The 16,250-nt window shown below is 41.9% G+C and overlaps 1 protein-coding gene across 10 annotated transcripts in view; it reads left to right on the top strand.

Annotated features, from left to right (window-relative positions):
- Window positions 1–12,132, top strand: part of plxna4 (plexin A4) — a 712,781-nt gene extending 700,649 nt beyond the window's left edge. For all 10 annotated transcript variants that reach the window (XM_073066781.1, XM_073066783.1, XM_073066775.1 and 7 more), the window contains exons 31-32: window positions 7,409–7,559; window positions 10,004–12,132. In XM_073066781.1, coding sequence (XP_072922882.1) covers window positions 7,409–7,559; window positions 10,004–10,099 — 247 coding nt within the window. In that variant the 3' untranslated portion in view covers window positions 10,100–12,132. The remainder of the gene's footprint in view (window positions 1–7,408; window positions 7,560–10,003) is intronic.
- Window positions 12,133–16,250: the final 4,118 nt, after the last annotated feature.

The following is a 16,250-nucleotide window of genomic DNA, read 5'->3' as shown; positions in this document are numbered from 1 at the left end:
TGGGTTCCCTCCAGATGCTCTGGTTTCCTCCCACAGTCCAGAGACGTACTAGTTGGTAGGTTAATTGGTCATTGGGCTGGGAATAAATCAGAAGATTGCTAGGCGGTGTGGTTCAAAGGGCTGGAAGGATCTACTCCGCACCATATTTCATAAAATAAATAAATAAATTGTATGAAGGACCATTTGGCTTCTAGGGTCCATGTTATATTAATACTCTGCTCAAGTCTCTTTCCCTCTAAATCTATATGCTATTTGTCAACTCATTTATGTGGGCATTGCTGGCACTTGTTTTTCATCCCTAGTTAGCCACAGGGTGAGGGAGGGGGATTTGGGGGTCGATGTTCTTGTTGCATTTTATGCAGGGGAAGGGGGTTTTGGGGTCCAATGTTCTTGTTGCATTTTGTGAGGGGGAGAGGGGTTTGGGGGGTTGATAATTATGTTCTTATTCTGTTTTTTGTGGGGTGGGTAGGTTTCTCTTTGAATCTGACTTACATGGTTTGCTTTGTTTCGTGGCTATCTGGAGAAGGAGAGTGAGCCTTTGGACCATTAGAGAATTCTAGTGTGTGTGTGTGTGTGTGTGTGTGTGTGTGTGTGTGTGTGTGTGTGTGTGTGTGTGTGTGTGTGTGTGTGTGTGTGTGTGTGTGTGTGTGTGTGTGTGTGTGTGTGTGTGTGTGTGTGTGTGTGTGTGTGTGTGTGTGTGTGTGTGTGTGTGTGTGTGTGTGTGTGTGTGTGTGTGGGGCTTTTTTGGCATTGACCAACAGAAAAAGACTCTTAAGTGTCAAAGTGAAAACAGATCTCTACTAAGTGATCTAAATTAATTACAAACATAGAACAGAAAATAATTGATTGCATGAGTATTCACCCCCCCCCCCTGATTATGACACACCAAATCATCACTGGTGCAATCAATTGGTTTTAGAAGTCACATAATTAGTTAAATGGAGATATGTTTTCGGAGACCTGTGTGCAATCAAGGCGTTTCAATTGACTGTAGTAAAGATGCTATCCGGAAGGTCCAACTACTGGTGAGTCAGTATCCTGGCAAAAACTACACCATGAAGACAAAAGAACACTCCAAGCAACTCCACAAAAAGGTTATTGAGAAGCACAAGTCAGGAGATGGATACAAGAAAATTCTCAAGTCATTGAATATCCCTTGGAGTACAGTTAAGTCAATCATCATGAAATGGAAAGAGTATAGCACAGCTGTAAATCTGTCTAGAGCAGGCCATCCTCAAAAACTGAGTGACCGTGTAAGAAGGGGACTAGTGAGGGAGGCCACTGAGAGACCTATGACAATTCTGGAGGAGTTACAAGCTTCAGTGTCTAAGATGGGAGAGACTGCACATACAACAACTGTTGCCCGGATGCTTCACCAGTCGCAGCTTTATGGGAGAGTGGCAAAGAGAAAGCAACTGTTGAGAAAATCTCACATGAAATCTCAGCTAGAGTTTGCCAGAAGGCATGTGGGAAATTCTGAAGTCAGCTGGAAGAAAATTCTATGGTCTGATGAAACCAAAATTGAGCTTTTTGGCCATCAGACTAAACACTACATTTGGCAAAAGCCAAGCGCCACACATCATCAAAAACACACCATCCCTACCTTGAAGCATGGTGGTGGCTGCATCACACTGTGGGGATGCTTCACTGCAGCAGGCTCTGGAAGGCTTGTGAAGGTAGAGGGAAAAATGAATGCAGCAAAATACAGGGAAATCCTGGAGGAAAACCTGATGCAGTCTGTAAGAGCACTGCGACTTGGGAGATTTGTTTTCCAACGAGACTATGACCCCAAGCGTAAAGCCAAAGCTACACAGGAATGGTTTAAAGACAACAGTTAATGTCCTGCAGTGGCCAAGTCTAGACCTCAATTCAATTGAGAATTTGTGGCTGAACTTGAAAAGGGCTGTTCTCTCATGATCAAGCTATCTGACAGAGCTTTGAGCACTTTATTAAAGAAGAATGGGGAAAAATTACAGAGTCCAGATGTGCAAAGCTGTTAGAGACCTATCCACACAGACATAAGGCTGCAGTAGCTGCCAAAGGTGCATCTACTTGAAGGAGTGAATACCTATCCAATCAATTATTTTGTGTTTTATATTTGTAACTAATTTAGATCACTTAGTAGAGATCTGTTTTCACATTGACACAAAAGTCTTTTTCTGTTGAATGTGTCAAAAAAAAGCCAAATTAAATCTACTGTGATTCAATGTTGTAAAACAATAAAACATGAAAACTTCCAAGGGGGGATGAATACTTTTTATAGGCTCTGTATATATTACTGTATTCTCCACATATATATTCTCTACATCTGGTTAATGGTAGCAGTACTCTCCTAACATCACAGCTGCTTGCAGGAAACAGAATGGTGCACACCCACCTATCACACCACCACATTGCCTGTCATCGAAAGATTTGGATAGTTGTGATAAAATATTAATAATATATATGTATACATTATAGAATTCTCTATCCCTACCTAGGCCTCTAAGGGGATAAGAGAAAAGAATAGGATTTTATAACATTCCTTTATTCACACTTTCTTCTTTGAAATTCTACCCTGGTGGGACTTGAACTCTTATCTGGCATGCTAGCATGTCCACCTGATCTAGATCTTTTCACCCAGTCAGCTTCCCTTTTGTTGCACCCTGTGTGCATGGTACAATGTTCTCACCACTCTCCCAGTGACTTTTATCTCCAAAGTCTTTTATAATTATTTCCAGATGTTTTCATCTCCTCGACAAGTGCAAGCAACTTTTCTGTGTGCACCTATCTGCAGCGTTGAAGTTCAAGTCATGCACAGAAAATCTCAAGACATTTTGGCTTCTTATAACCCTGTGAAATAAAAGGCTTTTAGAAGGGGTGGTTCTTTCAATGGAAGCATTCAGTATCTTTCACAAAATGTGTGAGATTTCAGAAGTGAACTCAAGCCTCACAAGAGGTGCAAAACCCCATGTTGGGACATAATTTGTTCTTCTTTAATTAGAAAGCCACAGTTGCTGTCGTGGACAGGTGTAAATTGCAATTTCGAGTCCCATTGAGTCATTGGGTTTGCACTGTTGGAGGAGATGCTTTAACCCAACAATCCTGCACTAATTGGCACGTTGTTACTAGCAGATAATCAAAGATCTCCCTGTTCCTCATGGAAAGCAATTTATTCCCACAACCCAGCCCAGATTTCCATCCCCATCTGCTGTTGCTGACGTTATCTCTAACAATCTGACACACCAACTGATTAAACTTCTTGAGTGGGTGTAAAAATTCAACAACATGTTTTTTTTTTGGAAAAGAACAGGCAGCTTTTCTTCCAGATTACCAGAAAGCAGGCATCACTGGCAACTCGAGCACTGATGGCAAGCTGAATACTTGAGCCACTGCAGTCCATGTGCTGAAGGTACTGCCATGAAAGGAGCTCAAGGATTTTGTCCATCAATGATGATGGTGCTTTCCCTGTTGCCCCTCATCCAATCCCACTAAAGCCAGATTCCTTGATCGTTATCAATTACTGATTATCAAAACTGGACTGGCTCTTTCCTTTACATTGTAGCAGGGACCTGCACATCAAAAGACCCTAGGGGCTGTCTGTGATGGGTTTCAGCATGGGAATGTTGGTCCAGGATTTCCCCTCATACCTGAGTTTATTTCCTGGCCTTTTGACTGAATGACCCACAGATGATTTATGGAGGAGGTAGCTACTCTTGGCTTCAATCCCTGAATGATGTGCTCTGATACAAGTCTCAGATTCAGATTCAAATTGATTCATCACACATAGCGTTAGCAATCAGCATGCCGAAGGATGTGCTGGAGACAGCCCTCAAGTGTCACCGAACATTCCGGCGTCAACATAGTATGTCCACCATGCCCAGCCAAACAACATGGAATACAAACAGAGCTTAGCAGGTGACAAAGCAATACAAACCCTGTTCCTCCTTCCCACCCAGTCCAAGTTCATCCACTAGATATTTGTTAAAAACCAAGATGACAACAACCAGTCCAATCCTATCTTGAGCCTTAGACAAAAAGGGAAATGCGAGAAGAACGCTACCAGTCAAGCAGCCTCTGTGGAAGTAGAAACCGGTTAACATTTCAGGCCGTAGACCTCCATCAGAACACTTAGAATTTTGTTGTGGTACCTGACCTGATTTAAACCTGAATCCTACTGTCTCACACCCTCAGGTAACCTGTATGTACAGGGAGAACAATCATCATGAATGTAAAGGACTGGGACAACATGCAAGCTACTCTTTGTAATACATACATACAAAATGCTGGAGGAACTCAGCAGGACAGGCAGCATTTATGGAGGGGAATAAAGAGTCGATGTTTCAGGTCAAGACTCTTCATCAGATTGGGAAGGAAGGGAGAAGAAAACAGGTGGGGGAGGGGAGAGCTGTACAAGCTGGAAGATGTTAGGTGAGGCGGAAGATAGGTGGATGGAGGAGGGGGGTAAGTGAGAAGCTGGGAGGAGATAGATTGAAAAGGGAAAGGTGTGAAGAAGATGGACTGTGATAGGAGAGGAGAGTGGACCATGGGAGAAAGTAGGGAGTGGCAGGTGAGCAGAAACATAGAAATCTACAGCACCTTTCAGGCCCTTTGGCCCACAATGTTGTGCCAACTATGTAACCTACTCTAGAAAGTGCCTGGAATTTCCCTATTGCATAACCCTCTATTTTTCAAAGCTCCATGTGCCTATCAGAGTCTCTTAAAAGACCCTATTGTATCCGCCTCCACCACTGTCTCCAGCAGTGCATTCCACGCACCCACCACTCCCTGTGTGAAAAAAGGAGAGAAGTGGTAAGAGGGGAGCTGGAATAGGGATTGGAAAAAGAGAATGGAGAAAGGAAAACAAATATTGTAATTACACGTGACAGATGTTGTCTCTGCCTTCTGAGTCAGACAGACAGACAGACATACTTCATTGATCCCGAGGGAAATTGGGTTTCGTTACAGCCGCACCAACCAAGAATAGTGTAGAAAGATAGCAATATAAAACCATAAATAATAAAATAATAATAAGTTAATCATGCCAAATGGAAATAAGTCCAGGACAAGCCTATTGGCTCAGGGTGTCTGACACTCCGAGGGAGGAGTTGTAAAGTTTGATGGCCACAGGCAGGAATGACTTCCTATGACGCTCAGTGTTACATCTCGGTGGAATGAGTCTCTGGCTGAACGTACTCCTGTGCCTAAACAGTATATTATGGAGTGGATGGGAGTCATTGTCCAAGATGGCATGCAACTTGGACAGCATCCTCTTTTCAGACACCACCGTCAGAGTCCAGTTCCACCCCCACAACGTCACTGGCCTTACGAATGAGTTTGTTGATTCTGTTGGTGTCTGCTACCCTCAGCCTGCTGGCCCAGCACACAACAGCAAGCATGATAGCACTGGCCACCACAGACTCGTAGAACATCCTCAGCATCGTCCGGCAGATGTTATGTCCTGATGTTATGTGAGAAATACAGCATGCTGTCTGAGACATAAGGAGGGTACACCCCAGTACTAACTGTATAAAACCCTTCAAGTGTTACCTAAATGGACATATGTTTGTCCCAAGAACTAAGGCTAGTGTACCTTCTTATTCTCTAGACCAGCAGAAAGGATTTATCTGGCAATGAATGATGCTTCTTTTGCACTTCATGTTCTTTGATTTAAATCAATTGCTTGAAGTGAAAACAATTAATATGAAGAATGGATTGAGAACTTTCTACAATATGAATCCAACAAGTTGGAGAAGAAAAAGTGATTCCTTAAAATTAACCTTAAACTTTATTGAACCTGACAAATTTATTCAAGGGGAATAGACAGACTCTGTCCCAGCGGTGTCCTTTAGTAGCAGCACTCTTATTATTGGCAATGGCTAACAAATTCCCGGCACCTCTAAACACTCAGGAAACCCAGTTTCCTGGTTGCTATTGAGTATCCAGTTGGAGTGATAGAATGGGTCGTTCACTAAGTTAATGTAAAATCTTCCAGAGACTTGTGACCTAAAATGTACATTATTTATCTTTGTTTAGAGATTGAAGATGGAACATAACACTGGTACTCTGGGCTGGCTGGTTATAGTGGAATAGTCACCTGCACTAGGTGGTTCCAAGTAAATGTATAATCAAAGTACATATGTGTCTCTATGTACACCCCTTTCTTGTGAGCATACTCAATAAATCCATAATAGAATAATAATCAATACAGAATCAATGAAAGATCACACCAACTTCAACGATGCGGAAAAGCCGCAACTACCTGTCGTGTGGTGCCATCCCACACTGGAGTGTCAGTTTTACAGTGTGGTGTTTCACTATAATGTGGCATCACCTCTGTCACTGATGTGATGTTCTACATTGACATGTGACCCCACACTGGGATGAGACCTTGCAGTGATGTGTCACCCAGCTCCAGGATGATAACCCCTACGGGGATGTGACACCTCGGATTGGGCTGAGACCCTACAACAATGTCAGTGTGTCACCCCATGTTTGGGTAATAACCAACAGCCCGAGGCCACCCAACAACTGGATATCAATCCCATCCAAAATGCACTGTAGAAACGATGAGGAATTTTGGATGCTGTTGGTTGATTATTGTCACGTGCTGAGATACAATGGAAGTGCCTGCTGTTCATACAGATCAGATCATTGCACAGTGCGTTGAGGTAGATCAAAGTAAAGCATTAATAATGCAGAATGCAGTGCAACAACCGCAGAGAAAGTGTAGTGCAGGTAGACAATAAGGTGCAAAATCATAACAGGGTACAGTACTGTGCTTGTGTCTGAGGCACACACACACATATATATATGTAGTTAGGGTGCTTAAGACTAAGCTTGTAAAATCTGGCAGGAGCAAAGAATGTTGGGAATGGTGAGGTTGGAGCGCCACAGAAGGGGTGTGGCAGAGGAGGAGTGCCAGGGGCAGGGGGTGCACAGGTGCAGACACACCCTGCCCTGAGACACTGGGCAAGGTAATTTGATTGCAAACGATTGGTTTATTAATCATTACAGAATGTCTCTCTGGTGCTTCCTGCTCCCTCCCCTCTCCCTGTCACCCTTTTCCCAACCATGATACCCCCTCTCCCTGCCCCCCTTCCCACTCTCAGTCCACAATAGAGACGTGTATCAAAATCAGGTTTCTCATCGCTCACATATGTAATGTCTTAGGCACATATATATAGCTAGGGTGCTTAAGATTTTTGCGGAGTACTATAGATTGTGAGGTCAATAGCCCATTGTATTGTCCAAAGGTCCGATAACAGTGGGGTAATGTTGTCCTCAAGCCTGGTGATGCAAAGAGGTCCCAGTTTTTTCTTTCTGCTCTGAGGAGATGCATCTCCTTTCTGTCTTTAATTGTCAGTAATGCTTCATGAAGTGGCAGAAATGGACCACGTAGCTAAATTGTCCATTTTTTTTGTTGCAGGTACTATGCAGACATCGGAAAAATGCCAGCCATCAGTGACCAGGACATGAATGCCTATCTAGCGGAACAGTCCCGAATGCACATGGCTGAGTTCAATGCAATAAGTGCCCTCAGTGAAATCTATTCCTATGTTAGCAAATACAGTGAGGAGGTAATTCTTTATAATCACCTACATCAGATGTACAGTGAGATCTTGGGAGTGCAGGTTCACAGTTCCCTAAAAGTGGCAACACAGCAGATAGGCTGGTGAAGAAGGCATGCAGCATACTTGGTTCTGTTGGTCAGGCTGCTGAGTATAAAGGTTGTCAAGTCGTGTTGCAGCTGTACAAAACTTTGGACAGTCGACATTTTGGAGTTTTGTATGCAGTTCTGGTCAGTGCAGTACGGGAAGTTTCTCTCAGCTTTGCAAAGGGTGTGGAAGAGATTTACTAAGATGTTGTCTGAATTAGAGAGTATTGGATGTAAGGAGAGGTTGGACAGACGCGGATAGTTTCCTCTGGAGTGTCAGAGGCTGAGGGATGACATGATTGAAGTATAGAAAATTATGAAAAAGCATAGATAAGATAGACAGAACTTTTTCCCATGATGGAATTGTCAAATATTAGAAGGCGCGAGGGCGAAAATTTAAAGGAGATTTAGATGGCAAGGTTTTTTTATACAGAGAGTGATGGCAGATATGTTAGCAATGTTTAAAGACATTCAATGGACATGAACAAGCCATGAATAGGGGAGAAAGTTATGCAGACAGTTATGCAGTTTAAATTTGCAACAGGGTCAGCACAGGTGACGGGCTGTAGGATGAAGGGCTGTTTCCTGTACTGTACAATGTTCTTAACCTCCAGAGCACCCGTGCTTCTCCAATTCCAGCCTCTCAAACATCTTCAGATCTAATTTCCCCAAAACTAGTGGTAGTTGCACTAGCTGCCTGGGTCCCCAGTTCAGAAATTAACCTCTCCTCCTCTCTGTTTCTTTAAGATAATCCTCAAGGAATGAATAAAGGCCATCTGACCAAACATCACATTTGGCCTGGTGTCAAATTTTCTTTGCTATTAGTCTCATGGTATGCCTTGGTCCGTATTGCCAGTTACGTCACATGATGTCAATAAAAGTTATTATTAATACCTGAGGTATTGGCATTCAGCTGATGTCCGATACCCCAGCTGAATGGGGTGTGATGGGTAAGATATTGGATCAGAATTCAGTGGACCCTGGAGCAGGAGATGCAACTGTTAATCCCATCTATGCAGTTAGGAAACTGATGTTCACATAAATCTGCTTTGAAAAAAACTATTCTCATTGACAATAACCATGAATTGTGGCAAGAATTCTTCTCGTTCATGAATGTACTTTAGAGTAGGAATTCTGCTGCTCTTGTCCAGTTTGGTTTGTGTGTGACTCAAGCCCCACCACAATAGGTAGATAGACGCTTTACTGATCCCAAAGGAAGTTACAGTGTCACAGTAGCATTACAAGTACACAGATATACAAATATTAGAAGAGAAGTAAGAAAGAATAAAAAATAAGTTACCTCAAACAGCCTAACGGGGGGGGGGGGGGGGGGGTCATCATTTCCCCAGCTATAGATTGACTCATTATAGAGCCTAATGGCCAAGGGTAAGAATGACCTGATATAGTGCTTTCTGGAGCAGCGCAGATGTCTTAGTTTATTACTGAAAGTAATCCTCTGTTCAGCCAAGGTGGCATGCCAAAGGTGAGAGAAACCTTGTCCAGAATTGCTGGGATTTTGTGTAGGGCCCTTTGTTCTAACACTGCCTCCAATGTGTCCAGTTTGACTCCTATAACAGACAGCCTTTCTGATCAGTTTATTGAGCCTGTTGGCATCACCCGTGTTGATGTCATTGCCCCAGAACACCACCACATAGAAGATTGTACTGATGACAACAGTCTGATGGAAAGTGTGAAGTTCTGGAATGTGATCAGTTCTGAAACGTTCTAATTTATTTTTATTTTCATTTATTTTTTGATATATAGCGCAATCCCCTGATTTAACCATAACCTAATCACAGGACAATTTACAATGACCAATTAATCTACCAACTGGTATGTCTTTGGACTGTGGGAGGAGAGCGGAGCATCTGGGGAAAATGTAGAAACTCCTTTCAGACAGTGGTGGGAATTGAAACCGGGTCATTGGTACCGTAAAGCGTTGTGCTAACCACTACACTACCTTGCCGCCCCCACGGTAGCAGTTCAGGATGGACTAAGCACATTAGGCTTGCCAGTAAAGTCCTTAATCAGAGAATTAATTGATGGCAGATTGCACCTTTAGTTCATTATATTTATTGTGTTTTTTTATGCTGCATTGGATCCGGAGTAACAATCATTTTGTTCTACTTTGCACTTGTGTACTGAAGAATGACAATAAACAATCTTGAATCTTGAAAAGCCTGTATATGAAAAGCAGATATCATTTGAAATTTATTGAATATTGGGCAGTAGATATACATTTCTCCTCAGACTTTGGAATGTATCCGAAGCCTCAACTAGTATTTTCCGGCAATGTAAGAATTTTTTTTTGATTAGTGCCAGAAGTGCTATATTAAAACCATCTTTCATTTGTGTTCTCATCCACAGATAGTAAGTACTCTAGAATGTGAAGAGCAGTCCAGGAGGCAGAGATTAGCTTACAAACTCGAACAGGTAATTGCTCTCATGTCGATAGAGAGCTGAGTGGCAATCTCAAGGAACGCTGGGTAAAAGAAGCCAAGCTGTGCCTGACTAAAGATGGTCGCCTTTCAAGTGCAAGTTACGATTGGTTCAAGCAACGTCACCTTGATCATCTATCTCTCCATTATCCCTGCGTTTTCATCTTTTATTCTCCTTCACAGTCTCACTCTCTCTCACCCACAACATCACTGGATACTTCAAAATGTGAAAGGTTCAAAGTAACAACTCACATCATGGTTTGTAAAATAGAGCAGCGAACATTCACAAAGAAAACATTGGCAAGTGACTAAAGACCATGATAATTTTCTCAGCCATCATCTCCAGAGGAACTTGGTAACCTTTCCTCTCGTTAAGTAAGTGATGGGAACCAGGAAAGATGGAAGATCCTGATATTTTGTGGGAAGCTGAAAGCGATTTCCTTTCGGATAGGTTGGTATCGAATTTGGCTTCAACCTGAGGCCTTTTTTAATGAAAATATCTCTGATCAGTGAGACAATAGTGTTGTTTAATGTTCAGTTGACTTTATGGCCAGAGATTGTGGATCTATTAGAAAGAAAAAGAAATTGTGCATGAGAATTATAGTCTATCTGGTCTGTGAGAAGAGAGGAGAAAATGACAAAATGGCGGAAGATGGACCAATCGGGCTTGGGGCTTTTTTTTATTCAAAAGCTATGTTTATGGACTATCATGTCAGGAGAGGAAAGGTCAGAGTTATGTGCACACATTTAACATAAAGGTACATACACACACACACACGCAAACACACACACACAGAAAAGTAAACACTTAGATATGCTCACAGAGACTCATGCAAAAACAAAGGTACCCTAAATCCTAAGCCTTGATTTATTAAGGAAAACGTTGAAGTGTATGTGATGATGTCAACACATTTCAAGCAGACGGACAGGTTAGATTTTCACAGAGTTATTTAAGGGGCAGTGACTCTGGAGATACTGGCAAATGAAATGACATTTTGGTTTGGAAACCATGGATTCTCCCGGCCAGCGAAGACCAAAGGATTCCAGTGCTGATGGAAAAAAAGTGCCACTGTGGATTATCATTTTATTTACAGACGTCTACCTAACATGCAAGGTTCCTCATGACACACAAAACAAAAACATGAGCGACTAGCTGGCTCCAGACAAGCATTCCTTTTTATTTGCACAGGAGTACACACAGAATGACAAACTGTGAATTTTATTTATAGAAGATGGCTAAAGAAAGAAATAAATAAAAACTGCTAAAGCGAAGACATGATTTGCACGTGTTATATGTAGGAGCCAGGATCTTGGGATGGGGGGGGTGGGGAAGGGGTTGCTAGGAGACCCAAGCCTCAGGACATATCACAGCACTGCAATGAGAGGCTGATTGGAATATTATTTCTTCCCCTCTCCCCCCAGGACATTTATACATATTGTATTATTGTGGAATCTCAAATCTGCTCCCTCCTCTTCACCCACCAACTTGTTCAGCTCAAAAAAATATATAAAAAGAGACTTTTTAAAACACGAGCTTTTTTTGCCTTGAACTGTGCCAGACTTGTATTGTGGATGTGATAGGTCAATTCCTGGCAGTGACCTGGGTACTTGTTTTCTTTTTAATATTATTTGTTCCTTTTTTTTTAAATATAAAAAGTGCATGTAATAATGAACCTGGGAAGCAAAGACTGATACCAAACTGCAATGCCACGATCGTGAATGTGTCCTTCTTGATTTCTTTCAGTTCCTTTTTGCTTGAGAATAGTGTGTCTGGCCTGAATGGATTGTTATGTGAACATCTCTATTTAAAGACAATTTGTAACAACATACCCTTAGAAGCCAATGTTAGAATTCATCAAGACGAAACAACATAGGTTTTTATCCTAATAACGATGTAATTAAATATACTACTTAAACAAAGAGATGAATGGACCCAACAAAGGCTAGCTTCAGTACTTTGTTATATCAATTGTATACCTGTGTATGTAAATATGATGCATTCCTATTTTGCAGTTCACAACTAAAAAGTTTACTATTTGTAATATAGAATAAAGTTTATTACAAAAACTGAGTTTGAGGCTCTCTAATGATTTGCAAAGTGACCACAGTGTTACTGGAAGTATCTCATTAATCATCAAGGCTGCAAGTATTGCCAACAAGGAGAAACTTTCTGCCTCAATGTTAAGTGCCTTTTGGAACCAGGTTTATTGTCACTGCATATGTAGTGAAATTGGTTGTTTTGTAGCAGCAGTACAAATCCAACACATGACAATTACTACAAATTACACAAAGAACATACCGTATAAAATAAATAAATGACAGAAAAAGAGAGCAAAATAGTGATCCAATCACAAACAGGAGAAAAATCTGCAGATGCTGGAAATCCAAGCAATAGGCACAAAATGCTGGAGGAACTCAGTAGGCCTGGCATCATCTATAGAAAAAAGTACAGTCATCATTTCAGCCTGAAACTTCAGTTGCCAGCAAAATAGTGAGGTAGTGTTCACGGACCATTCAAAAACCTGATATTAGAGAGGATGAAGACGAAGACATACTAAAACATCGAGTGTGCATCTTCAGGCTCCTGTACTTCCTCATTGATGTTAGCATTGAGAAGAGGACACAGTGAGGGTCCTTCATGATAGATGCTCCCTTCTTGACACACCACCTCTTGAAGATGTCCTTGATGGCGAGGAGATTAGTGCCCATGATGGGGTTAACTGCTTTAAGGCAGGGGTCCCAACCTTTTTGATGCCATTTTCTGAGAGGTCCGTTCACCCCAAGTTGGGAGCCCCTACTGTAAGGTGTGTGGAGGGAAATGTTGAAAAGAGCGATTCCGGGTACCTAAACACACATTGGTAAATGCCTGCATCACACAGGCATCCACCAGTGTGTGATAGGAAAGAGGTGGACATAGACGCAAAAAACAATATTTAAAAGGCATTTACACAGTCCCATGAATAGGCTGGGAATGAAGTGATTTAGACCATGTGCTGGCAGATAGGCTCAGTTTTGATTGGCATATTGGTTGGCATGGAAACCATGCGCCAAAGGACCTATTCCTGTGCGGTACTTTTATGTTCCATGGCGTTATTAGAAGTAGACCATGATATGCTGGACCAGTCATAATTTCCTATCCAATATCTCTAAATTTTGCTTCAAATCTATCTTGTTAAAATATGGTAAATTTCTCTTCTACCAACTAAAAGTCTGATCTAATAAAATTTCTGGATAGATGTGTTGGGAAGAGCATATTGACAAACTTTTGTAGATGTGTGGTCAAGAGTTTATTGACTGGTTGCATCATAGCCTGATATGGAAACACCAATGCCCTTGAACAAAAAAAACCCTACAAAAAGTAGTGTATATGGCCCAGTCTATCGCAGGTAAAGCCCTCCCCACCATTGAGCATGTCTACACGATGCACTGTTGCAGGAAAGCAGCATCCACCATCCAGGAGCCCCCACCACCCAGATCAGGCTCTCTTTTCACTACTGCCATCAGGAAGGAGGTACAGGAGCCTCAGGTCCCACCACCACCAGGTTCAGGGACAGTTATTACCCCTCAGCCATCAGGTTCTTGAACCAGGGGGGATAACTTCACTCATCTCATCACTGAACTGCTCCCACAATCTACAGATTCATTTTCAAGGACACTTCATGTCACGTTCTCAATATTTATTGCTTATTTAATTATTTATTCTATTTTGTATTTGCACATTGCTTGTTTGTCCATTCTATTGGGTGCTGTCTTTCATTGCTTCTCCTGTGTTTTTTGGATTCGCTGTGATTGTTCACAAGAAAATGAATCTCAGGGTTGTGCATTTTGACATATATGTGCTTTGATAATAAATTTATTTTTTGAACTTAGAACTTTGAATTATGCTTCTGAAATTTAATTCCGTTGAAGTCAGTGAACCTGAATTTCAGATGTGGAGTTCAGCACATTGTGCTGTGAACAATGAATTTCTAATCCCTCGATGCAACCAGCTGGTCAGAATCTGAAACTAAAATTGAAACAGGTTAATTCTGGAGCTACACCAAGGATCAAGATGTTAACCTAGCCTTCTGGTTTAGTTGTTGAAGCTCTGTTGTGTGGTATATTATTTACATTTTAATGAGAAGTATTCCTCAGAATTCAAAGTTCAAAGCACATTTGTTATCGAAGTGTGTATACCAATACAACCTTGAGATTCGCCTTCTTGCAGGCAGCCACGAAACAAAGAAATGCGATAGAATTCACCAACAGCTCCACACCACAATGATAGTCATACATCCAATGTGTGAAAATGGAAGAACAGTTGGTGCAAACAATAAAACACACACAACATGAGCCATAGAGTCCCTGAAAGTAAGCCCATAACTACACTGCAGCCGGTCCAGGGGCCGACGGCTGCGGGCCACAGACGTGGAGCCAGTTTCAGATCTGAGGTGCGTGCGGAAAGCTACAGGCCACAGCTGCATCCTAGAGCCACTCATTGATTTTATACCTTAGAGCTGCAACTGTAGCAGTTTGGAAACACTTTCATCCATGTCAATGGGGCATACATCCCAGGGGCACTTCTCCTATTATCTGCATCATTTTATTACAGGTTAGGAAGCACTGTCATCTACCTAAAATTGGCTTGACTTTCCAGCACAGTGACAGGTAAGCTCCAAATTGTTGCTAACTGACAGTTGATTGAATATTTTGTCTCTCCCTACACATTTTCACCCCATCTTTCCCAAGCGTGCTATTTCATGCTGAGATGAAAATCTCAGGCTTTCTCCTCTCCTCGGCTTTTTTTCCGAGCAGCAATTCTCAATTTGTGTACCAGCGTGCAGTAAGTGTCACACCAAACCTGATTATTTCCCTTGCTGACCTCCGTACTTTGCCTGCCTTTGTCTGAGATGAGAAAGGATGAGCAGTAACAAGTAGAACAGTCCAGTTTCAGTTGACATTCCCAGATGGATTAAGTTCTCATTTCCCACTATCTAATGTACCCAAAATGGTCCATCACAATCTTTAGCCTCCATATCCACCTTTTGAGAATGAGGGAGAAATCTGTCTCGAAAACAAGCAAGGCTAAATTGGAAATAATTCAAAAAATATGTAGCTCGGTTGGTCGATGGTTGGGTTGAGTTATTCTCCAATCTTGGCAACTTACTTGCAACCATTTCAACACCATTTGAAGAGACATCATCAGCGTGCTGTTAATTGACAGTGCACTGATGATGTTTTCTCATATGGTGATGAAACATTTGCAAATAAATTGCCAAGATTGGAGACCAACTCGACCCAATCAAGGGTAAATTTATTGAACTACTAAAATTCAGCCCAAATTTAGTCTATGTAAATATGTTTCCTATGAGAGGTCAACATGGAATTAACCAAACATGTCCACAGCAGCAGGGAGGTGGTATCATTTCTGAGCATAGAACAATACAGCACAGTACAGTCCCATCAGCACATAACATTGTAACCTCCACCAAAATCAATTTAATTTTTCCCACCCACAAAGCCCTTCATTTTTCACTCATCTGAAAGTCTCTAGGTGTCCCTAATGTATCTGCCTCTGCTACCACCTTGGGCAGTGTATTCCACACACACACCACTCTCCTTTTAAAAAACCTACCCCTGACATCCTGCCCCTATATTTTTCTCCAATCACCTTAAAAGTATGTCCTCTCATATTAGCAACTGGTGTCCTGAGTACAAGGTGCTAGCTATCCACTCCATCAATGCCTCTTATTAACTTTTCCACCTCTATCTTTACACCACCTTTGTTTCAAAGAGGAAAGCCCTAGATCACTCGGTCTTTCCTTATATGAGATGCTCTCTAATCCTGGTAAATCTCCTCTGCATGCCCTCTAAAGCTTCCACATCCTTTCAATAATGAGGTGAGCAGAGTTAAATACAATTCTTCAAGTGTGATCTAAGCAGAGTTTTATAGAGTTGTAACATTACCAATGTTGTACTGGGATATGGATGATGCTAATAAGCCCAGCAATTATTGATCATTCTAATTATTCAAGTTGCTAGTGAGTCTCCTACCTTAACTTCTGCAGTTCTTGTGGCAAAGGCTCTCACAAGCAAGGAGATTGGGAGTTTAGCCAACACCATGAAAGAAGCAGCAAACAATCTGCTGGAGGAACTAAGCCAGTTGGGCTGCACCTATGGGGGAGAGGACTTGATGT

The sequence above is a fragment of the Hemitrygon akajei genome, chromosome 14 (assembly GCF_048418815.1).
Source record: "Hemitrygon akajei chromosome 14, sHemAka1.3, whole genome shotgun sequence".
Classification (NCBI taxonomy): domain Eukaryota; kingdom Metazoa; phylum Chordata; class Chondrichthyes; order Myliobatiformes; family Dasyatidae; genus Hemitrygon; species Hemitrygon akajei.
This window is presented reverse-complemented; position numbering and strand designations above follow the sequence as displayed.